This window comes from Xenopus laevis, chromosome 4L (assembly GCF_017654675.1).
Source record: "Xenopus laevis strain J_2021 chromosome 4L, Xenopus_laevis_v10.1, whole genome shotgun sequence".
Lineage (NCBI taxonomy): Eukaryota > Metazoa > Chordata > Amphibia > Anura > Pipidae > Xenopus > Xenopus laevis.
In genome coordinates, this window is record NC_054377.1 from 340,679 (window position 1) to 366,592 (window position 25,914).

Here is a 25,914-nt window from a genome sequence, read left to right on the forward strand (position 1 = left end):
TTATTCTGTTTTTTGCCCTCAGGTATTGAACCCGCACTTGGTGTCATTACACTGATTTCTACTCCTGCACCCACAAAACTTCAAACTCTGACTCCAGCAGTTACCATGACAACCTACCCAACTGTAATTTCAACTTTGCCTCCAACTACTCAGCTAAGTTCCATCTCACCGATGCCTTCTAAATGGATCATTCCCTCCACTCCAGAACCGGTATCTGAAATCCAGAGAAATGTCTCAGTGTTCTTTTCAGCTGAAACGCTTGAGACCTCAGAAGAGCCGGTGACAGCGTATTCCTTTATTCCAGAGGGAACGAGCACCCCAACTCCAACAGGCCCCCAGCAGAATCTCACAGCAATCACTACAGTGCATGCACCAAGGATTTCAGAGGCTAGTGAAACAACTACTGTTCCTTCCTCAGAAATCCCCCTTCCCTTAACTGAACAACCTTCAGAGCCACTGACATTGCCACTAGTCTCAACCGCTCCAGCCACCAATGAAACCACATCCCTGGCACCAACACTGAGTGTCAGTAGCATGGAGACTGAAGGGACAAGCACCTCTCTAGGAACATCCCGCTCCCTTCCCACAGCCAAGCCAAAGTCAACTCAACTGGAAGGAACAGTGTTTTCCATTTCAACAAATGCTACAAGAACATTAACTTCTCCCTTAGTCACAGCAATGCTCACCAGTGAAAGAACTACACTCCTTCCTACCAAGGAACCCATATTTACTTCCATTTCTACCACAGAAAGTCTAAGCACATCTGCTGTTTCAGTTCTAACAACCATAGAGCCTCATCATATAGCTACAGTAAATGCCACATTTTCTGCAATGACAATGAGTACCAGCACCTCAACACCATTGCACTTATTGATCACTACGTTGCATGTTCCTACAATATCTGAGGTTACAACCACACTTAGTTCTCTTCCTTCCTCGGCAGTTCCTGTCTCCTTAAGCACATCTCCAACAGCACCAACAACATCATCATACACCACCAAGCTTGTCACACCCTTACCAGTCACTAATATAAGCGCAACCCAAGCTCCCGCACTGAGTGCTACCAGAAGAGAGACAAACAGGACCACAGTTCTATCAGCAATGCCACAGTCTACTGGACTTGAGGGAACATTATTTACAGCATCAACAAAAGTCCCAAGAATATTATCTACTGCTCTTGAGATGGACATGCTCACCACTGAAAGAACAACTTTGCTTCCTACTAAGGAGCCCACATTTGCTTCAACAGAAGGCCCGAGCACAGCTTCTGTTTCAGTTCTGGCAACCAGAGAGCCTCCTGAGATGTTGTACACATTGTCTACACCTGTTTCTTCTACTCATGGATCCACAGAAAAGACCACACTGGCTACAACAAAAACAAGTACTGAGAAGATAGCTACATCACAGACCACACCAACAGATTCATACCCTGGGACAGCTACAACTAGAATTCCTTATGCTTTGTTTTCTAGTCCAGTGGTTAAAGACAAGTTATCTACACCAACAGGTACTGTAACTATCACTGAGGAGAGGGTTAAAGACCGGTTATCTACAGCAACAACTGCAGTTACTGTCACTGAGATGGTCAAAGAAAGGTTATCTACACCAACAACTGCAGTTACTGTCACTGAGATGGTCAAAGACAAGTTATCTACGCCAACAAGGGCAGTTACTGTTACTGAGATGATGACCAAAGAGAGGTTATCTAGACCAACAAGTTCAGTCACTATCACTGAGTTGATGGTCAAAGACAGGTTATCTACACCAACAAGTGCAGTCACTATCACTGAGATGATGGTTAAAGACAGGTTATCTACACCAACAAGTGCAGTCACTATCACTGAGATGATGACCAAAGAGAGGTTATCTACAGCAACAAGTGCAGTCACTATCTCTGAAGGGATGGTCAAAGACAGGTTATCTACACCAACAAGTTCAGTCACTATCACTGAGGAGATGGTCAAAGACAGGTTATCTACACCAACAAGTTCAGTCACTATCACTGAGGAGATGGTCAAAGACAGGTTATCTACACCAACAAGTTCAGTCACTATCACTGAGGAGATGGTCAAAGACAGGTTATCTACACCAACAAGTTCAGTCACTATAACTGAGGAGATGGTCAAAGACAGGTTATCTACACCAACAAGTTCAGTCACTATCACTGAGGAGATGATCAAAGACAGGTTATCTACACCAACAAGTGCAGTCACTATCACTGAGATGATGACCAAAGAGAGGTTATCTACAGCAACAAGTGCAGTCACTATCACTGAAGAGATGGTCAAAGACAGATTATCTACACCAACAAGTACGGTCACTATCACTGAGATGATGGTCAAAGACAGGTTATCTACAATGGAGAGTCCAGCAACTGCCATTAGTCAGGTAGTAAAAGACAGACTACCAATACTAACAAGTTTGGCAACCACCAGTGGCATTTCGGAAACCTCTGCAACTACAGAGTTTATTTCTTACCCTAAAGGAGTGCCAACTTCATTACAAACCACAATACTGGTAGTACAGGACATGGTCACACCATTTGCCACCAAAGTGTTACCAACTGAAATTTCAGGAAAACAAACAGGATCACTGGGAGTGTCTCCAGAAACCAGAATTACAGAGACCAAGGCTGCATCTCCTACAGAAACTACTACTCTCGTAACTGTCACTTTTCCACTGGCAACCAGCAAGAATGACACTCAACAACCAGTCTCTGAGACTCTTGGTGTCTCTACAACTGCAATACCCACATCAGCTTTGTATCCTCAAACCATTCCAGAGATTTCCACTAGGGAACATGTTTTTCAGCCTCCAACACTGACTGTAGAGACATTAACACCGACGGTCACCCTGGAGAAAAGCACGAGAACTCCAGTTCCAACCATCTTATTGACAACAAAGGTGGAAACCACAAAATCAGTCAGTAGTGCACTTACATTATCTGAAGCACCAACTGACAGAACGACTAAAGTATCACTGGTAACTCCAGCTTTTTCTACTTTGCAAGAAATATCTACAGTGTGGTCAACAGAGGAGCCCTCTTCTTTGAGAACATCACGTGTGACTTCTCCATCTTCACTAGCTACACTCAGCATTACTGGCACCACACTACGTCCTTACTCAGAGCCAACCAATGACACACTAACCACAAGACTTACTGCAGTCCCTTTCACTCTGTCTACCACCAAATCCAAACCAGTCTTGTCCCCTGAAGTAACTGCCATCTCTCACTTAATGCCTACTGTAACAAGGAAGGTAACTAAAAAACTCAAAGATTTAACAGGAACCATGGGGCCATCTGATGTTCAAACTACAGTTCAAGAAATAAGGAATGCAACAATTCCTCCTATATATACAGAATCTACAGATGGGACATCAACGGCCACTGTCTATTACACCTCAAGATTGCTAGAGCCAACATCAATAAAGCCATCAACAGCATTGTCTACTAAAAATGTTACTGAAGCAACAGCAATCACTGAGGCCAGTGCAACAATATCCAGGCTGAGCTCAGCCAGCCCTTCAGCAGATATCATCAGGATAACGCAGTTAACTAGTCAACGCTCTGCTTTTACTAGCTCATTATCCCAAGCTTACTCAGCTGTCTCTTCTCCATTGAAAAGCACAGGAATAAAGGAACTGATACCGGAATCCTTTGCCACGTCTCCCAGCTTTGTTTCAGCTGGAGATGCCACAATGACCATGGTCAAGGAACCAACTCACCTAGTTGGCCAGGTTAGCACAATGACTACCTCCTCTACAGCCAGAGCAACACCACCAATGGTTACAATGACTCGTTTGCCATCTAAGGACAAGGCAGAATCGTTATTTACATCAACGAGAGTCACATCTGGATTGAAAGAGCTGTCATCGGCAGATGCCTATAAAACAACAGGTCAGCTTAGTTCTGTTTCTCAGCCAGGCAGTCCATCAGTCACTGTTTCTGAAACATTAGCCCCTCTTCAGCCAACACCAAAAGGATCGCCGGCTGCTGGGCTAGTAACTGAGGAGATGTTGACACCAGCAATAACAATAACAAGAGATAAAGTTTCAGGGACACCTAAGCCTGTGTTTCTTTCAACCACCACCTACAGTCCACCCCCTATGACCATGGCAGTCACGGCAACTTCTGTGTATTGGACTCCACTTCTGGGCTTTCTGTCCACCAAGATTCCAACCTTTCCCAGGCTGACCCACGCAGTCTCGGACATTCCACAGAAAACAGTCCAAGAGGTTCTGGCAACTTCAATGAAAACGACCAATTATTCCACAGTCTATAGAGCCACAGAGCTCACCACATTGAAACTATCAGAGCCAACTACATCACCGACACCTTTATATTCACCCACACCCAATGCCACAGCAACGGTTTATGCTTCTCCAGTCACTTTGGCCTCTTATGTGACCAAACACCCGTACGCACCGACAACGCACGCCGTTAGCCTGTTCCCTATCAGTGCAACCAGCCTGGAGTCACTGTCCCAAACACAAGCCATGACCTCTCCTGCCCTGATTTCAGGAACGTCCCTGACATTAAACACCACATTCATTTCACCAGTGTCAGGGTCACCCTCCTATGTCTCTCAGACCTATCCGCAGAGCGTTTCGGCCTATTCACTTGACCGGAGAACAGATGAGGGAATCTCAGAAGGACTGACTGTGTCGGCTTTGGTGCCCTCCAGAGAAACAGCCACCTCCCAAGCTTGTGTGGTATGTACTATAAACAACTGTCACCCATGCTGGAATAAAAGCTCTCTCTACCAATGTGATTAGGGGTAGCACACCCCAAAACAACCCCTACTCACATGAGTTAGTGGAGTCCATGAGATAGACTCTGATAACTAGATGTTTGAGACAATCTGTTCACTTATATAGACTTTCTGATCCCACTGACATTAAAGGAGAAGGAAAGGCTAAAATTAAGTAAGCTTTATTAGAAAGGTCTATATAAATATATATAAATACACCAGTAAACCCTGCTGCTCTGAGTCCTCTGTCAAAAGAAACAGCACATTTCTTTCCTTCTATTGTGTACTCATGGGCTTCTGTATCAGACTTCCTGTTTTCAGCTTAAACCTCCAGGGCTAGGGCTTGAGCATGCTCAGTTTGCTCCTCTCCCCTGTCTCCTCCCCTATCTGCTGTAATCTGAGCCCAGAGCTATGAGTGAACAGGTAAAGACTCTGACAGGAAGTGATGTCACACAAAGCTAATATGGCAGCTGCTATCCTAAACAAAAATTAAGAGCTTCTAGAGCTGTTACCCAGGTATGGTAAAGCATTCTGCAGAATTAATATAGCGTTCCAGCTTGCACTATTATGGCTAATATATTGGCAATAACCTGCCTTCGTAGCTTTCCTTCTCCTTTAAAGATACAGTATTGGCAGGAGGAAGAAGAGTTCCTATCCCTTATGTGTGAGTGCCCTGCTCTTCCACTGTCTGTCTTCTCACCCCATTGTTTCCCTCTCCTGCAGCCGTACGCCGAAAACGAGTGCATTAAACACATCTGCGTGGACGGGCAGCTCATCCAAGTCAACAAGTCGCAGCACTGCCCTTATACTGCAACTCAGCCGGGCTGCGGCCTCCTTGGATTGGCCGTACGGATCAACGGCGACAAGTGCTGCCCCAAATGGGAGTGCGCATGTAGGTGCTCAGCCCAATGAGTAGCATTTGGGAGGGTGTTTGGGTTTGACGTTCTGATCTGATTTCATTAAATTGAATTTGGAAGTGGCCGTAACACTATAAGCACCCTTGCTTTGTATTTGCTCCACCAGGTCGCTGCTCCATCTTCTCCGACCTGAGCTTTGTCACGTTTGATGGCAGCTACATGGCTCTATATAAAGAAGCTTCTTACATCCTCAGCCTGACAGAAGATGAATCCATAACTGTCCAGGTTTCCAAATGTGCCCAGACAGGCAGGGTAAAGTATCTCCATTCCATGGTACCCTACGAGATTTGGTGTTTACTGATCCCTTTAGTGGGGCCTATATCAGTTATATTGGATCTTAGTTGGGATCATTGATGCCGTTCCATGGACTTCTTCTTCTTGGGTTCATTTTCTCTTTTCATGCTTCTCCCCAGGCCAACGGCAATAATGTGACCCTGTGTATATCAGGCCTGGAACTTTCCCACTTATCCAATCAGATTGTCATTGATCGGCTGAACAGGAAGGTAAGAAGCTGACATATATCTTTACTGAGCCCTCAGGTCTTGCCACCCTTCACTAGACTGATCCCCAGTGTGTCTCTGATGTAAGGGAACCTAGTGCAGACAGCAGCAGCGTTTCAATTGATCAGAAGAAGGGGTATCAGTCTTGGGTCATGTACAGGGAACGTTATTGCTTTGCGCCCCACAACTCTACAGTAAGATCTATAGGAATTCAGTGCCAACCTTTCAGTCTGGCGTCTAGAGGTCTGTGAGCTCAAGCCATAAATGAACCAAGCTCCACTAGGGTGGATACAAGTCTTGGAACACCAAGTCTCGACTTTAGTTTCATCCCAACATGAGTCGTTTTGACTAGTAAATGCTCTTTTTACTGGGGGGGGGGGCATTCTTCCCTTACAGACCAGTCATCCTTAAATATATTCAAGTGAGTGTCCCTTTAACTGAGCCAAGAATACAGTCATGATTGTTAGTGTGAGTGGCACGTGCACTTTCTTGGGGATGGCAGAATTCTAAGAATGGACACGGCATGAGTGTGAGCCTTTGGCTAATAATGAGCATATTCTTATGGAGGGGACACGGTGCTGATGGGCAGCTGTAGGACGAGGCTACACAATTAGTAATGCCTGATTGTTCTTTTCATCCACACGAGCTGACAACTTGTACTACTGGATTGTACCAAACAGCAATTAGCTCCCCTTTCATATAATCCCCATACATTCCAGAGGGGAAAAAGCCGGACTGGGGTCCCCTGCCAAGTCCCAGTTCCCCAGTCAGTCCCATCACCTGTTGCAGAAGCTTCAGGCAGATTTGCCCCAGAGAAGAACTGAAGGGGCAATAAATAAGCGCTGGTGTCACAGCAATATGATTTGTGTTTGCAGGTGGCCAGACACCGCTGAACTGCAGCTCTTGCCAGAAGCTCAGTCAATAGATGCCATTGTCTCTGTGTTTCCTTCAGGGACTTGTACACATTCCCAATTTAGGGTCCGCTACAGATGCACCCTCAGCACTATAGGGAATGTTCCTGTAGAGTAGAACCTCTCGTTAATTATAGTGAGAGCTGGTTACTAGTTACACGGGCTCCAGAGAACCAGTCAGAAGCAGAACATCCAGAAAAAACGAGCAGCAGCTCCAGACATGTATTGGGCACAAGGATGACTTTGTTCCTTTGCTGCTCCCAAATGAAGCCTTGACTTGACCCTATTGTACACATTGGCCTTTAATGCAGGGAGCATGTCTCAAGAGTCCCCCAAATTGTTTCTCTATAGCTGTCTGACATTTTTCTTTGGATGGAACAGGGGGAACCTCGCTGGCCATTCCTCTGCCGATCTCCCTTTTGTGCTTTTCAACCTATTCTTTCAAAATTTTTCCAAAATAATCATTATGATTTATCTGAATTAGGGATGCACCGAATCCACTTTTTTGGATTCGGCCGAACCCCCGAATCCTTCGTGAAAGATTCGGCTGAATACCGAACCGAATCCGAACCCTAATTTGCATTTGCAAATTAGGGGTGGTAAGGGGAAAACATTTTTTACTTCCTTCTTTTCTGACAAAAAGTCATGCAATTTCCCTCCCGCCCCTAATTTGCATATGCAAATTAGGATTCGGATTCGGTTCGGCTGGGCAGAAGGATTCGGCCGAATCCGAATCCTGCTGAAAAAGGCCGAATCCTGGCCGAATCCCGAACCGAATCCTGGATTCGGTGCATCCATAATCTGAATATCGCCAACATGTGCCATTGCTGTGCACAATAATACACAATAAGCCTGTAGCATTAAAGCACCATGCTCACAAGAGCTTACAGTCTACAGGGAAGGGAAACAACTGGCACATGAATTGAAGGTGGGTCTCTAGGAAGCAGTTGAAGGTCTCATCCACTAATTCGGCACCCCCAGCCCTAGCGGCTGACCCCCAACTTAGTTTCCCCCCATTCCACCTGATGGACTGAAATAACAAGCTTTATTAACCCTTGTGTTTCAGGTGGCCGTGAACGGCAGATACGCATGGCCCATGGTTAGGAAATACGGCTACAAAATAGTGGACACGGGAAACATGTATTTGATTGACACTCCTGGAAACGTGAAAATTCAGTGGTTTCACAGCAGCGGCCTGATGATCATTGAGTCCAACTCCACCAATAAACTTCCATCGATGGGTCTGTGCGGTAAGTACTGAATCCATTCTACTCTGTGCACATTTATTCTTATTTCTTTCTTTCATAAAGTAACGGATCCATTCCTGTAAGTCGGCTCAGTAGAACGTTGGGCCGGATTTGATAGGAAACATTAGCTGGCAGTTTAAATTTAGGCTGGTATTTAGTGTGCGGGAACGGAAACTTTACTCGAGCTCTGAAACTTTCCAACTATCCCAACACAATTCCAGAGTGGGCCAAGCAGCGCCACGTATATATCTCAGAATTCCCCCAAATTAGCATGTGAGTGGCGTAAGTGCGTATAAATGTCTGAATGCTGCTGAGTCACCTCCTCTGTTTCTGAATTTACTAAACATCAGCCCCTTAGAAAGGAAAGTGAGATCCAGAGAGAACTACATCTTGCCCATGAGAAAGGCCTGTTTGGCTCTGTGTCGGCTCGGGGATCCAGTAACCGCATTGCTGGGGTTCAGCTTTCTCTGGAACTCTCTGACGTGCACTTGTGTTTGTTTGCTGCCCCAGGCAGGGCATCTCTACTCAGCTGAGAAGGTTATAAGGGGAGATGTTACAGCTCCACTCATGGAAAAACATGTTGCCCATATATCACATAAGTAAAAGCCCACGTGCTTGTGCCTCGGAATGAGAAACTCAGAGCAGCAGAGTAATGTACAATCATCACAACTCCACTCTCTAGACTAAACAGCCAGTGTCCCAGTGGCCTTCATTAAAGGAACAAGCGCCCCCCACTTCTGCCCCTTCCATCTTGGACTCTTCTATCAATACAATGTCATTCCTACTTCCTACCCCCCCCCCCCCACAATACAATACTTCCATGGAAATGCACTTATTGTGGGATTATATCTCATGTCAGTAAATGCCAAGTGTGCCAGGTGCACAAATAACACACTGGCCCCTGCGGGTTTGATGCTTTGTGTAACATGTTGTGCATTGTGTCTGTGCCATGTAACATGCTGTACATTGTGTGTCTGTGCCATGTTACATGTTGTGAATTGTGTGTCTGTGCCATGTAACATGTTGTGCATTGTGTGTCTTTGCCATGTAACATGTTGTGCATTGTGTGTATGTGCCATGTAACATGTTGTGCATTGTGTGTCTTTGCCATGTCACATGTTGTGAATTGTGTGTCTGTGCCATGTAACATGTTGTACATTGTGTGGCTGTGCCATGTAACATGTTGCACATTGTGTGGCTGTGCCATGTAACATGTACATTGTGTGTCTGTGCCATGTAACATGTGCATTGTGTGTCTGTGCCATGTAACGTGTTGTGAATTGTGTGTCTGTGCCATGTAACATGTTGCACATTGTGTGTCTGTGCCATGTAACATGTACATTGTGTGTCTGTGCCATGTAACATGTTGCACATTGTGTGTCTGTGCCATGTAACATGTACATTGTGTGTCTGTGCCATGTAACATGTGCGTTGTGTGTCTGTGCCATGTAACATGTTGTGAATTGTGTGTCTGTGCCATGTAACATGTTGCACATTGTGTGTCTGTGCCATGTAACATGTACATTGTGTGTCTGTGCCATGTAACATGTTGCACATTGTGTGTCTGTGCCATGTAACATGTACATTGTGTGGCTGTGCCATGTAACATGTACATTGTGTGTCTGTGCCATGTAACATGTGCATTGTGTGTCTGTACCATGTAACATGTTGTGCATTGTGCGTCTGTGCCATGTAACATGTTGTGCATTGTGTGTCTGTGCCATGTAACATGTCGCACATTGTGTGCCTGCAGGTCTGTGTGATGGCAACACCACAAATGATCTAATTTTGCCCAACGGCCGAATCCTGACCAAACAAGAGGACTCGGTGGAATTCCTGGACAGCTGGATGGTGCCCTACACTGTCAAATATGTGGGCAAGGAACGGCACCAAGACGCAAACTGCACCACCCAGGACTGTGCCAAGTGCTTGGAAATGATTCAGAACCAGACATTCAGCAGCTGCCACCCTTATGTATGTACCAGGCTTTGTACACAGGGCATGAGTGGGCACCTTTTCTGGAGCAGTTGTGCACTGTGCCTCTCCTGTGCCAATACATTGATGCAAAGTACCAGCCCAAATACCATAAATAAGAAACTCAGGAAGGGGCTAGTGATTTAGTTTGAGTAGTAACTGTCATACTAAGTTCTACTGCGTGTGTGTGGGGCCGGGTATTAATCTCAGAGCCTCTCACTGAGGGCATGGGACTGTTATGCACATTTGGGGCTTACCCAGCACCAGCTACAGGTGATAGTTTCCCTCTAAAGAACCCCAGTGGGTCAGTCAGAATCAGTACATACTAAGCACATACTCCATTCATACTAAGCTTTACATCTCCTGGGGGGCACCACAATGGGACATTACCCTGTCTCAGGTCACACAATGGAACAGCTATAGAATATAACTTGAGCACCCCCATGTCTCTTGCAGGTGTCTCCTGAGACTTTCTGTGACTTGTGGGTGCAGGACCTGGAATTCATTGAAGATCCATGTAAAGCTGTGACTGCCTACGTCTCCATGTGCCATAAATACAATGTCTGTATCCAGTGGAGAAGAACGGACTATTGCTGTGAGTAACGTGTATCCCGTGTGAATACCCAATAGTTATTAATCCCACCTACCCCAAGCTGGTACCTTGAAATACCCAATAGCTAATACTCGCACATACCCACCTTCTCCAATTCTCATACATTAAAGCCACATGGAAAGGAAAGAAGCAGTTAAACCAGTGGAATGTGCAAATGACTTATTTTTTCATATGTTGACAACACTTTGTCCCGCAGTTTTCCAGTGCCCAGAATCCCTTCAGTACCAGCCTTGTTTGCCTGTTTGTGATGTTCCACGGAGCTGTCAGAATAATGAGATTGATGTGAGTGACACAGAATCCTGCACTGGCCTGACAGAGGGGTGTGTGTGCCCAAAGGGATCTGTTTTACACCGCTCATACTCAACCTTGTGTATTCCAGAGAGAAAGTGTGGTAAGTGCAAAGTGACTCATAAACTAAGGGGATCCATGTACTAATATGTATAATGCAAGAAAACCCATTTACCTCTTAGTATTAACATTTCCCTACTTGCAGCTATCTATAAACCATGTCAATATAACCCACTGGAAATCTATGTACCATGCAGAGAAACTCACAAATATATTAATATTACCCCCTAAACCCATGTATCTATATAACCCGCAAAAATCCAATTATCTCTCAGTATAGCCCCCATTTATCTGAGTATAACTCATGTATAGAGTGGTGGATGATTGTGTATAGTGGTGGATGACTGTATAGAGTGGTGGATGACTGTATGGCATGATGGATGACTGTATAGAGTGGTGGATGACTTTATAGAGTGGTGGATGACTATATAGAGTACTGGTTGATTGTGTATAGTGGTGGATGACTGTATAGAGTGGTGGGTGACTGTATAGCATGATGGATGACTGTATAGAGTGGTGGGGTGGATGAAGTGCTGAATTGTCAAATACAGGTAGAATAATTACATTCAGAATGGTAGATGACTGTATGGCATGATGGATGACTGTATGGACTGGTGGATGACTGTATAGAGTGGTGGATGACTGTATGGACTGGTGGATGACTGTATAGAGTGGTGGATGACTGTATGGCATGATGGATGACTGTATAGAGTGGTGGATGACTTTATAGAGTGGTGGATGACTATATAGAGTACTGGTTGATTGTGTATAGTGGTGGATGACTGTATAGAGTGGTGGGTGACTGTATAGCATGATGGATGACTGTATAGAGTGGTGGGGTGGATGAAGTGCTGAATTGTCAAATACAGGTAGAATAATTACATTCAGAATGGTAGATGACTGTATGGCATGATGGATGACTGTATGGACTGGTGGATGACTGTATAGAGTGGTGGATGACTGTATGGACTGGTGGATGACTGTATAGAGTGGTGGATGACTGTATGGACTGGTGGATGACATTAGGGTGGATGACATGATGTATGTCTGTATAGAGTGGTGGATGACTTTATGGACTGGTGGATGACATGATGGATGACTGTATAGAGTGGTGGATGACTGTATGGACTGGTGGATGACTGTATAGAGTGGCGGATGACTGTATGGACTGGTGGATGACTGTATGGACTGGTGGATGACTGTATGGACTGGTGGATGACTGTATAGAGTGGTGGATGACTGTATGGACTGGTGGATGACATGATGGATGACTGCATGGACTGGTGTATGACATGGTGGATGACATGATGGATGACTGTATAGAGAGATGGATGACTGTATAGAGAGATGGATGACTGTAAAGAGAGATGGATGACTGTATGGAGTGGCTGAATGACGGTTTGTAGAACACAGGTTTCTGCTTGTCTATAGTTGTGGTTATCTCTGCAGAATGGACTGTGTATGGAGTTGGGTGACTCTCTACAGTCGCAGTTAAAGTTGGTTGGACTGAAGGAGTTACAGTGTGTAATTAGTGTTTTGACATGTCCTTTTCAGCCTGTACCGATAGCTCAGGAACCCCACGTGCCATAGGAGAAGTGTGGAAAACCTCCCATTCCGGATGCTGCATGTACCAATGTATCGACAACGAGACCATCGTTCCCATAGAGACCAACTGCAGCTCCATGGTGGAACCTCCCTGCCTCAGATATGGAGAAGTGCTCGTGTCTGTATCTGATAGTCACTCCTGTTGCCCTGAGCGAGTCTGTGGTACGTGTAATATCTCCTTGTGATTCATAAAGGGAATCATGAGAAGTAGAGGTGCATCACCCGCATGTCTATGGCGTTTCAATGCTCCCCAAACCGGGGGGACCTTCCACCAGAGTGAGAATCCCTTATGGGTGTATGTATGTCTTTCTTTCACCCTCCCAGAGGTGCAGGGGGAATCACTGCTTAACCAATTGGCACCCACTGATGAACTGGAGTTACAGTTTACTGGAAATAAGCTGCACCCTGACTCTGGGAGGAGTAATGTCTAATACTAATGTCAGTTTCCACCCGTTGCCCAGCCAGGGAGACAAGTGGCAGTTAGAGCGCATGACAGATAGTCCCTGTTTCCTCACATTTGTGTCCAAAGAAACGTGTTTTCTGTCCCGTGGGACAATACCCCCCCCCCAAACACACAGAAATGTGCTGCCCCTGCCCCCCTCACTTTGTTTTCTTCACCCCTCACTCCTTTGTTCTGACCCCACTTCAACACCCACTCAATGGTGATGACAAATCCACATTCAAATGCACACGGACTGCTAAGTCTTTATTTCCTTCCTTAAATCAACATCAGTAATTGGCACAGGTCTCCTCGTTATATTTATATTATAATACATATAGATTGTATAGGATGATATACACACAGGGAAGGAGTCTCATTATATATTATATATATATATATATATATATATATATATATCACACAGTAATAGTGAGGGTTTCAGTTGAAGTGTGCAGGGGTGATGAATATGGCACAGGTCTCCTCATTATATTTATATTATAATACATATAGATTGTGTAGGATGATGCACACAGGGAAGGAGTCTCAGTATATTATATATATATATCACACAGTAATAGTGAGGGTTTCAGTGGAAGTGTCCAGGGGTGATGAATATGGCACAGGGTCAGTGCCCATGGGGGGGCGGGGCTTATTCGGCAGCTAATAGTTAAATATATAATTGTGTTTATTTGTCCCAGTGTGTAATCAGAGTCTGTGCCACGTCCCTGTTCCTGAGTGTGAGAGTTGGGAGAAGCTGACGGCATATTATCAGGAAGACTCCTGCTGCCCCAGATATTCCTGCGGTACGTACAACTGGCGACCCCACAATCCCACGCTGTTTGGATGAGCCCCCGAGTCTAATCTGCACCTTCGTTCTCTTTCTAGAATGTGACCCAGTTAAATGTGAGCGGCCTGAGCAGAACCAGCACTGCCGGGAGGACCAGACTCTCTTTGCTTCTCCAGTGAACAATTCCTGCTGTGTCCGACACTTCTGTGGTAAGAATGGTGGCCCGGTGCTACTCTCAGCTTCATCCTTACACTGGGTGTGATTGGGGTACCCAAAATCTAGATGAGAATCAAGTAGATCACAAGAGCTCGGCACCTTCATAAACAGTGTTGTGTGTCTTTCACTGTCTTGTGATACAGTTACACAAGCGGCAGCACTGGTACCCCAACTTTACTAGCTGTAGGGTCACATACAAGTAAAGGGGAAGTAAAGGCTGTGAGTTTGGCCATATTGCATGCTGGGCAGAGCCACGTTGCACTGCTGACAGGTCCCAGTTATCTTGCTTGAACAAAATCCAAAAACTGAATAGTAAATATCTCTGCAACTACTATTTTATAGGGTGCAATGTCTGTTCTACTCCCATTCCATCCTGCCGAGCTGGAGAAATCCTCATGGTGGAGGGAAACAGTACAGAACTCTGCTGCCCTTCCTATAAATGTGGTGAGTTTGTCCTTTGCCAAGTGTTTATCAGGGGTAAGTGAGTTTCAGTGGGGTGAGTGAGTATCAGTGGGGTGAGTGTGTATCAGTGGGGTGAGTTAGTATCAGTGGGGTGATTGAGTATCATGGGGTGATTGAGTATCATGGGGTGAGTGAGTATCAGTGGGGTGAGTGAGTATCAGTGGGGTGAGTATGTATCAGTGGGGTGAGTGAGTATCAGTGGGGTGAGTATGTATCAGTTGGGTGAGTGAGTATCAGTGGGGTGAGTTTGTATCAGTTGGGTGAGTGAGTATCAGTGGCGTGAGTGAGTATCAGTGGGGTGAGTGAGTATCAGTGGGGTGAGTATGTATCAGTTGGGTGAGTGAGTATCAGTGGGGTGAGTGTGTATCAGTTGGGTGAGTGAGTATCAGTGGGGTGAGTGAGTATCAGTGGGTGAGTATGTATTAGTGGGGTGAGTAAGTATCAGTGGGGTAAGTGTGTATCAGTGGGGTGAGTGAGTATCAGTGGGGTGAGTGAGTATCAGTGGGGTGAGTGAGTATCAGTGGGTGAGTATGTATTAGTGGGGTGAGTATCAGTGGGGTGAGCAAGTATCAGTGGGGTGAGTGTGTATCAGTGGGGTGAGTGTGTATCAGTGGGGTGAGTGTGTATCAGTGGGGTGAGTATCAGTGGGGTGAGCAAGTATCAGTGGGGTGAGTGTGTATCAGTGGGGTGAGTATCAGTGGGGTGAGTATCAGTGGGGTGAGTGTGTATGGGGGGGGTGAGTGTGTATGGGGGGGTGAGTATTGAGGGTCCAAATTCCCCTAGCAACCATGCATTGATCTGAATAAGTGACTGGAATATGCATAGGAGAGGGAGTAAATAAAAAAGATAAGTAATAAAAAGTAGCAATAATAATAAATGCGTAGCCTAACAGAGTATTTGTTTTATAGAAGGGGTCAGTGACCCCATTTAAAAGTTGAAATGTGAGCCGCCTCTTTAACCCTCAATGTCCCAGTAGAAATCTAATCGCTGTCCCGTTCCTCTCCCCGCGCAGTTTGTGACGCCACTCGGTGCCCAGATATTAGATGTGACTTTGGGACGTCGCCCGTGGAGATTTGGAGCCCTGACACCTGCTGCCCCTACAGAACCTGCGGTAAATGGAGGAATGGGCGACCCCCAATATGAACCCAACTGGGACCCACAGAGGAAATGGCTCCCCCAAATAATACTCTGGGGCTTGTAGGGACATCAGTGTGTGACTTGGGTTTAACCAGCAGCCCAGTTACAGGGTCCCCTATGGGGGGGGGGGGCAGGGAAGGCCCCAAATATTACAAGTGTCAGACACCCCCAGCACATTGGTTCTACCCCTCAGGTCTAGACACCCCTCTTCCCACATTATCAGCTGCTTGCGGGGAATTTCTCTGAGAAAAACTGTTTTCTTCTATTCCACAGAATGTTCCTGTGATAAAGTCCCAGTACCAGAGTGTAAACTGGTAAGTACCAAATAAATACTCCTGGGCTAAATACTCCTGGGCTAAATGCTCCTGGGCAATAAATACTCCTGGGCTAAATACCACTGGGCAATAAATACTCCTGGGCAATTAATACTCCTGGGCTAAATGCTCCTAGGCAATAAATACTCCCGGGCAATAAATACTCCTGGGCTAAATACCCCAATAAATACTCCTGGGCTAAATGCTCCTGGGCAATAAATACTCCCGGGCAATAAATACTCCTGGGCTAAATACCCCAATAAATACTCCTGGGCTAAATGCTCCTGGGCAATAAATACTCCTGGGCTAAATAACCCTGGGCTAAATACTCCTGGGCTAAATGCTCCTGGGCAATAAATACTCCTGGGCTAAATACCACTGGGCAATAAATACTCCTGGGCAATAAATACTCCTGGGCAATTAATACTCCTGGGCTAAATGCTCCTAGGCAATAAATACTCCCGGGCAATAAATACTCCTGGGCTAAATACCCCAATAAATACTCCTGGGCTAAATGCTCCTGGGCAATAAATACTCCTGGGCTAAATAACCCTGGGCTAAATACTCCTGGGCTAAATGCTCCTGGGCAATAAATACTCCTGGGCTAAATACCACTGGGCAATAAATACTCCTGGGCAATAAATACTCCTGGGCAATTAATACTCCTGGGCTAAATGCTCCTAGGCAATAAATACTCCCGGGCAATAAATACTCCTGGGCTAAATACCCCAATAAATACTCCTGGGCTAAATACTCCTGGGCAATAAATACTCCTGGGCAATAAATACCCCTGGGCAATAAATACTTCTGGGCTAAATGCTCCTGGGCAATAAATACTCCCACCCATAAGCGAAACCCACCAAACCTGCCAAGGCCCAATCAGATACAGACCTGTCACAGGTTCCTTCTCCTGGGCCCATGTCTTCCCTGTGTGTGTAATGTGTATATAGTGTATGTGTAATGTGTGTATAGTGTGTGTGTAATGTGTGTATATAGTGTATGTGTAATGTGTGTATAGTGTGTGTGTAATGTGTGTATATAGTGTATGTGTAATGTGTGTATAGTGTGTGTGTAATGTGTGTATATAGTGTATGTGTGTGTATAGTGTGTATAATGTGTGTGTGTGTGTGTATAATCCTTAAATCTGCTAAATGTAACCATGAAACCATTTCAGTAGGCAATAGGGTAGATTTGTCCCCAATATGGATTTATTTAGCACAGTACAAAGTTCTATTTTATTATTACAGAAAAAAAGGAAATTGTTTTTACAAAATAGAATGAGTTGCTTAAAACTGAGTCTATGCGAGATTCCTTCCCATAATTCGGAGCTTTCTGAATAATGGGTTTCTGGATAAATGTAATAACATTTGGTGGTTTTTATTTCAGGGAGAAAAGCTGCAAATTGATGAGGAATTTCAACATTCAGCCTCTAATATCTGTAATTGCACCGTATATAAATGTGGTAAGCTGAGAACTGTACCCCGTGTCCTGTAACTGAATAAAGCTGGGGGTTACGCAGTAGAACTGTACTTTATATACAGAACATAGAACAGCCCAATGATGATTTGTTTATCTGTATGTAGCTGCCGTGAGTCATTTGGATGTCTGTGTCCCCCCAGTGCAGGACAGTGTGTGTCTCAGTAAGGAGAGGGGAGTCCTCAGACCAGGACAGACGATCATGGAACACAGACCCGATGGCACCTGCCACTCCTCTCACTGTACCCCCCTAGTGGATCCCGTCACCAAATACCATCGGATCAACGTCACATCCCTAATGTGTGCGGCAAAGTGCCAAGCTGTAAGGGCAACTACTAGCAATGTATTGTCTCTATATTGTATATGTCTTGTATATGTCTTGTATATGTCTTGTATCTGTATAATCTATGTCTTGTATATGTCTTGGCAATTTCCATGGGTCAGACTGGGCACATAGGGTACCATGTTCTTTCCTCCTGTCCAATCACAATGTGCAAATTCCCCATCAGATCACCAATGGCCATTATAGGGTCCTTTCTCACCTGCTCTAAATATTGCCTTGTTGGGGGGTTAGGGAGTAGAGAGACAAATGGGGGAGAGAAGAGGAAAGATGGGGGAGAGTAAGGTCAAACAGTTGGGGAGAAAAGGAGAGGAGAGGGGATGAGAGACAGAAGGAGAGAAGGGAAAGGGGTTAGGGAGTAGAGAGACAAATGGGGGAGAGAAGAGGAAGGATGGGGAAGAGTAAGGTCAAACAGTTGGGGAGAAAAGGAGAGGGGATGAGAGACAGAAGGAGAGAAGGGAAAGGGGTTAGGGAGTAGAGAGACAAATGGGGGAGAGGAGAAATATAGAAGGGGAGAGAAGAGGGAGGATGGGGGAGAGTAAGGCCAAACAGTTGGGGGAGAAAAGGAAAGGAGAGGGGATGAGAGACAGAAGGAGAGAAGGGAAAGGGGGTTAGGGAGTAGAGAGACAAATGGGGGAGAGGAGAAATATAGAAGGGTAGAGAAGAGGGAGGATGGGGGAGAGTAAGGCCAAACAGTTGGGGAGAAAAGGAGAGGAGAGGGGATGAGAGACAGAAGGAGAGAAGGGAAAGGGGGTTAGGGAGTAGAGAGACAAATGGGGGAGAGGAGAAATATAGAAGGGGAGAGAAGAGGGAGGATGGGGGAGAGTAAGGCCAAACAGTTGGGGGAGAAAAGGAAAGGAGAGGGGATGAGAGACAGAAGGAGAGAAGGGAAAGGGGGTTAGGGAGTAGAGAGACAAATGGGGGAGAGGAGAAATATAGAAGGGGAGAGAAGAGGAAGGATGGGGGAGAGTAAGGCCAAACAGTTGGGGAGAAAAGGAGAGGAGAGGGGATGACAGACAGAAGGAGAGAAGGGAAAGGGGGTTAGGGAGTAGAGAGACAAATGGGGAGAGGAGAAATATAGAAGGGGAGAGAAGAGGGAGGATGGGGGAGAGTAAGGCCAAACAGTTGGGGGAGAAAAGGAAAGGAGAGGGGATGAGAGACAGAAGGAGAGAAGGGAAAGGGGGTTAGGGAGTAGAGAGACAAATGGGGGAGAGGAGAAATATAGAAGGGGAGAGAAGAGGGAGGATTGGGGAGAGTAAGGCCAAACAGTTGGGGGAGAAAAGGAAAGGAAAGGGGACGAGAGACAGAAGGAGAGAAGGGAAAGGGGGTTAGGGAGTAGAGAGACAAATGGGGAGAGGAGAAATATAGAAGTGGAGAGAAGAGGGAGGATGGGGGAGAGTAAGGCCAAACGGGGGAGAAAAGGAAAGGAGAGGGGGTGAGAGACAGAAGGAGAGAAGGGGGTTTAGGGAGTAGAGAGACAAATGGGGGAGAGGAGAAATATAGAAGGGGAGAGAAGAGTGAGGATGGGGGAGAGTAAGGCCAAACAGTTGAGGGAGAAAAGGAAAGGAGAGGAGAGGGGATGAGAGACAGAAGGAGAGAAGGGAAAGGGGGTTAGGGAGTAGAGAGACAAATGGGGGAGAGGAGAAATATAGAAGGGGAGAGAAGAGGGAGGATGGGGGAGAGTAAGGCCAAACAGTTGGGGGAGAAAAGGAAAGGAGAGGTGATTGGTTGAGAGACAAATGCCTCTATACAGGAGAAGAAGGGGTGGGTAGATGACTAAAGGTGATTATATGTTTATGTTGCAGAACCAAGTATACGACCCCCCGAGAGACCTGACCACGTGCTGTGGGCGCTGCCGGAATGTTTCCTGCCTCCAAACATTACTGAATGGGACACTGCTCAGTCACAGGGTTGGTACAAAATGAACACTTACCGGCACAGATCACATGATTTGTGTATATTGACTGACGGCTGTATTTTATCATAATCAGTAAGTTTGTTTGTGATCATCAGCGAATCAGAACAGCCCTTCCTGAGTCCCATTGCTGCAGAGCAGAGAGGGTGGCTGCCATCATGGGTTCCACTGAGCCTTGTTGCACCCACTCACTGAATCAATGTGTCAGGGCATGAAGTCCACTGCTGACTCTGCATAAGTTACCCCCAAATGTTAATAGCTGGGGTGCCTAGATGCAAAGGCGGCTTACCTAATTGCATGAATGTCCTACCAGCAGGGATGTGCCCGGGGCTGGAGGGAATGGGACCAGATACTGTGCCCAGAGGTGGGAGGGAACGGGACCATGTACTGGGCCCAGGAGTTGGGGAGAACAGGATCCAGAACTGTGCCCAGGGGTGAGAGGGAAAGGGATCAGGAACTGTGCCCAGAGAGGGAATGGGATCCAGAACTGTGCCCAGGGGTGAGAGGGAACGGGATCGGGAACTGTGCCCAGAGAGGGAACGGGATCGGGAACTGTGCCCAGGGGTGAGAGGGAACGGGATCGGGAACTGTGCCCAGGGGTGAGAGGGAATGGGATCCAGAACTGTGCCCAGGGGTGAGAGGGAACAGGATCGGGAACTGTGCCCAGAGAGGGAACGGGATCGGGAACTGTGCCCAGGGGTGAGAGGGAACGGGATCAGGAACTGTGCCCAGAGAGGGAACGGGATCGGGAACTGTGCCCAGAGAGGGAACTGGATCGGGAACTGTGCCCAGGGGTGAGAGGGAACGGGATCGGGAACTGTGCCCAGGGGTGAGAGGGAATGGGATCCAGAACTGTGCCCAGGGGTGAGAGGGAACGGGATCAGGAACTGTACCCAGAGAGGGAACGGGATCGGGAACTGTGCCCAGAGAGGGAACTGGATCGGGAACTGTGCCCAGGGGTGAGAGGGAACGGGATCGGGAACTGTGCCCAGGGGTGAGAGGGAATGGGATCCAGAACTGTGCCCAGGGGTGAGAGGGAACGGGATCAGGAACTGTGCCCAGAGAGGGAACGGGATCGGGAACTGTGCCCAGAGAGGGAACGGGATCGGGAACTGTGCCCAGGGGTGAGAGGGAACGGGATCGGGAACTGTGCCCAGGGGTGAGAGGGAATGGGATCCAGAACTGTGCCCAGGGGTGAGAGGGAATGGGATCCAGAACTGTGCCCAGGGGTGAGAGGGAAAGGGATCAGGAACTGTGCCCAGAGAGGGAATGGGATCAGGAACTGTGCCCAGAGAGGGAATGGGATTCAGAACTGTGCCCAGGGGTGGAAGGGAACGGGACCATGTACTGTGCCCAAGGGTTGGAGAGAACAGGATAAGGAACTGTGCCCAGAGGCTGGAGGGAAAGGGATCAGGTACTGGGCTCAGGGAAGGGGATGGGATCAGGAACTGTTCATAGGGAGAAATGGGGCCAGGTACTGTGCCCCAACTTCTATGTTTATAGTATAGATCCCAACATCTAAAAATAATGTTTCCTTCTCGCCCTACTGTCTCCATTTTGCCCTACTGTGTCCATCCTTCCCTACCATTTCATTTCTCTCCAAGTGTCTCCATCTTGCCCTGCTCTCTGTGTTTTTCCCTGCAATGAGTGGGGCTTGTACTGAACTTTTTTGCCTATTGGTTTCCCTATTAGGAAAAAGCTGCGTTTTTTTATTACTTGCATTAAACTGAGCAATATTTAATGATGTAACTAAAGTCCCATTCTACTTCCTGATCCCAAAGAGCAAAGTCAGACAAACCCAACAGGCCAATGAAAAGCCTCTGTATAATGAGCTGCTCTTTATCTAACTGGCTGTAGTTGTGGGGGAAGGGTTTATTTATACAGAGATTTCTCAATGGCCTCTTAGTTTGTCTGACTTTGCTCTTTGGGATCAGGAAGTAGAATGGGACTTTAGTAACATTATTAAATATTGCCCAGTTTGGTCCAAGAAATAACAACAATATACCCTATGTGCCCAAGAGTCCAGTCCCTATTAGGCTCAGATTAGGCAGCACCTCATATAAAGGTTGTTACCTTCCGTCCTGACACCTGTTTCTCTCTCTTTATGTTCCCGTGTAGCCTGGTACCTCTTGGATTTCTAATTGTGTCAAATATGACTGCACAAACACCTCAGTAGGACCAGTCTTACTTACCTCTGCTATCAACTGCCCTCCATTTAATGAGACAGAGTGTGTAAAGGTCAGTGCTCAATGTCTGCTCTGCTATTGGCTGGAAATGTATTCAGCACTGGGCCACTGCGCTTACAGATACTCGTTACATTGAGCTCTAATCCATAGTCACCCCACTAACTGTCTTACATATACGCTATAGTAACCCTACTCAGTGTCTTAGATACTCCTTCCATTGACCTATACGCTATAGTAACCCTACTCAGTGTCTTAGATACGCCTTCCATTGACCTATACTCTATAGTAACCCTACTCAGTGTCTTAGATATTGCTTCCATTGACCTATCCTATAGTAACCCTACTCACCATATTAGATATTCCTTCCATTGACCTATACTTTATAGTAAACCTACTCAGGGTCTTAGATATTCCTTCCATTGAACTATCCTGTAGTCTCCCTACTGACTATCTTAGATATTCCTTTCATTGACCTATACTCTATAGCAGTGATCCCCAACCAGTAGCTCGTGAGCAACATGTTGCTCTCCAACCCCTTGGATGTTGCTCCCAGTGGCCTCAAAGGAGGTGCTTATTTTTCAATTCCAGGCTTGGAGGCAAGTTTTGGTTGTATAAAAACTAGATGTACTGCCAAACAGAGTCTCAATGTAGGTTGACAATCCACATAGGGGCTGCAAAATGGCCAATCACAGCCCTTATTTGGCACCCCAAGAACATTTTTCATGCTCCCCAACTCCTTTTTTTCTGAATGTTGCTCATGGGTTCAAAAGGTTGGGCATCCCTGCTCTATAGTAAACATACTCAGTGCCATTGATCTATAATCCGTAGTCTCCCTACTCACCAGTAGCAGTGGTCCCCAACCAGTAGCTCGTGAGTAACATGTTGCTCACCAATACCTTGGATGTTGCTCCCAGTGGCCTCAAAGCAGGTGCTTATTTTTGAATTCCAGACTTGGAGTACATTTTTGGTTGTATAAAAACCAGGTGTACTGCCAAATAGAGCCTCCTGTAGGTTGCCAGTCCACATAGGGGCCACCAAATTGCCAATCACAGCCTGTATTTGGCACCCCAGGACCATTTGCATGCCTGTGTTGCTCCCCAACTGTTTTAATTTTTGAATGTGGCTCATGGGTAAAAAAAGGTTGGGGACCCCTGCTCTATAGTAACCCTACTCACTATCTTAGCTATTCCTTCCATTGACCTATCCTAAAATCGTCCTACTCATTATCTGGGATATTCCTTCCATTGACCTATAATCTATAGTAACCCTACTCACTATCTTAGATATTCCTTCCTATGATCCATAGTCTCCCCGCTCACTATATTAATTGATTTATAATCATCACTGAGAAATTCCATATAAGCGTGCAAGGAAGGCTGAGTATGTTTATTATGGAACACCAGGGTGACATAATATCCTTATATTTTACATAGGGGATACATTATTTATTATAATACACACGTGAGTCATGTGACCGAGCTGACATCACTAAGCACTGATTATAAGGATGTAATTGACAGGATATTCATGGCTCTTGTGTGTTGTATATTTCCTATAGACATGCTGTAGGGTTCTGGTAGCCAATGAAAGTGAAGGCTGTGCTGTTCCTGGGAGATGCTGGTTAGGGAGTAGCATGTCAGTATTGGTTGCTTTGTCGCAGTGAGTTGCCATACAGTTTCTCACCTATAGGCCTATGGGATTGGTTGGTGAAATGGAATAAAGTTTAAATGAAGCATCTCCCAGGAATGGCAGGAACCTTGTTTTACCCCACAGCTCCGGAATAGAACTATCCTCCTAATAACGCTGGTACTCACTACTTACCCCACCGCTTACTCATGGCTCATGGAATTAATGCAACCGCCTCCTCCACTTGTTGCTTCCTTCCCAGTTTGTGGGTTATATAATAAACCTTCTGGGGGGGGGGTCATGAATTCTCTTGTGGTGAATGTAAATGTCTGATAAGGAAGTGATAAGTAAATCTCCCCAATGGCGCTGTGACATCATCATGTCAACAACATAACGTTACCCAGAATCCCCTGCCAAACAACCACGTGGAAAAAGATGCAGTTTGGGTAAAATTGAATATTTATGAATTATACAGAGGAAACTAATCTTTTAGGCAAAAAAAATTTGAGTTTCAAAATGACTTGACTGAGCGGAGTCAGAATGTGAACAAGTGAAAATGGCAACTCTCTGGACTCGTCTCCTCTCGGATTCCTCTATAAAGTCCAAGCAATAATGATTCATTATATTATTATATATAGTATATAATACTCTTGTGGCTGCTTCTTAACCTGGATTAAATGATATTATGCAGCACAAATTAGCTCCTTGGCAGAGGATAAAAGGGGCAGGATATAGTGAATACCCCCCATTGTAAAATATAAGGATATTATAAGTCCATGAGAAGTTCCATGACCCAATGAGATTGAAGGCGAGCGCTTTTATAGAGGTCACAAAGTTTGAGGTGACTTCTCATATCCTCATATTTTACAACAGGGAGTACTTTATTTATTATGCACAGTGAGTCATGTGATAGAAGTGACATAACTAAGCAGTTTTTATAAGGACATGATTTACAGGATATTCATGGCTTGTCTCTATTATATATATATATATTGATGTAGGGGGATATGGGGTCGGCCGGCACATCACTAGTAGGGGTGTATATCATTCCAAGTGAAATACAAACATTATAGATGATATGCACACAGTCGTGTCTCATGCTCTCTCTCTCTCTCTCCTCTTCCTCATGTAGATGGGAGGATATGTGGTGTCATTTTTAGACGGCTGCTGCAAGACATGTGAGTATGAGTGGCCCTTCACATAGAAGGTTGGTAGCCCAGCTCCTCCTGCCTCTTCTCCCACTGTCTCTGGCTGGAACATGGAGGGTAATTAACTGGCCTTGCACCCCCGATACACTGAGCTTGCACCCCCGATACAATGACCTTGCACCCTTTATACACTGGCCTTGCACCCCCGATACACTGGTCTTGCACCCCCGATACACTGTCCTTGCACCCCTAGATACACTGATCTTGCACCCCTCGATACACTGACCTTGCACCCCCCATACAATGACCTTGCACCCCTGATACAATGACCTAGCACCCTGATACAATGACCTAGCACCCTGATACAATGACCTAGCACCCTGATACAATGTCCTTGCACCCTTTATACACTGGCCTTGCACCCCCGATACACTGGTCTTGCAACCCCGATACACTGTCCTTGCACCCCTCGATACACTAACCTTGCACCCCCCATACAATGACCTTGCACCCCTGATACAATGACCTTGCACCCTGATACAATGACCTTGCACCCCTGATACAATGACCTAGCACCCTGATACAATGTCCTTGCACCCCTCGATACACTGACCTTGCACCCTTGTTACATTGAACTTGCACCCTTAATACACTGACCTTGCACGCCTGATACACTGGCCTTACACCCCTTATACATTGACCTTGCACCCCTGATACTCTAGCCTTGCACCCCTGGCACACTAAGTGTGTATCTTATGGAAACAAACCAGTTATGTTGTGTTCAACCTTTGTCTTGTGATTAGTAGTAATGTGGGAGACAGACCCCCGAGAGACACCCCCAGGCTTCCTCTAACTGCCCCACATTGTCCCCTGCAGGTAAAGAGGACGGCAAGTTCTGCAAGCGAGTCACAGTCCGAATGACCATCAGGAAGAACGACTGCCGGAGCCACACTCCTGTAAGTTTTGTCACACAACAGTCACCATTTCTCACTATTTTAT

At 46.1% G+C, this 25,914-nt stretch overlaps 1 protein-coding gene across 1 annotated transcript in view; it reads left to right on the forward strand.

The window, feature by feature from the left end:
• otog.L (otogelin L homeolog) overlaps nt 1-25,914 on the forward strand; it is a 70,724-nt gene that overhangs the window by 43,106 nt on the left and 1,704 nt on the right. The window contains exons 33-52 of the mRNA XM_041589632.1: nt 23-4,713; nt 5,475-5,643; nt 5,775-5,920; nt 6,082-6,171; nt 8,146-8,329; nt 10,080-10,300; nt 10,757-10,895; nt 11,110-11,304; nt 12,816-13,028; nt 14,007-14,111; nt 14,194-14,304; nt 14,654-14,755; nt 15,786-15,884; nt 16,184-16,224; nt 17,611-17,686; nt 17,844-18,022; nt 19,846-19,950; nt 22,074-22,193; nt 24,900-24,945; nt 25,792-25,871. Of these exons, the coding sequence (XP_041445566.1) occupies nt 23-4,713; nt 5,475-5,643; nt 5,775-5,920; nt 6,082-6,171; nt 8,146-8,329; nt 10,080-10,300; nt 10,757-10,895; nt 11,110-11,304; nt 12,816-13,028; nt 14,007-14,111; nt 14,194-14,304; nt 14,654-14,755; nt 15,786-15,884; nt 16,184-16,224; nt 17,611-17,686; nt 17,844-18,022; nt 19,846-19,950; nt 22,074-22,193; nt 24,900-24,945; nt 25,792-25,871 (7,112 nt within the window). The remainder of the gene's footprint in view (nt 1-22; nt 4,714-5,474; nt 5,644-5,774; nt 5,921-6,081; nt 6,172-8,145; nt 8,330-10,079; nt 10,301-10,756; nt 10,896-11,109; nt 11,305-12,815; nt 13,029-14,006; nt 14,112-14,193; nt 14,305-14,653; nt 14,756-15,785; nt 15,885-16,183; nt 16,225-17,610; nt 17,687-17,843; nt 18,023-19,845; nt 19,951-22,073; nt 22,194-24,899; nt 24,946-25,791; nt 25,872-25,914) is intronic.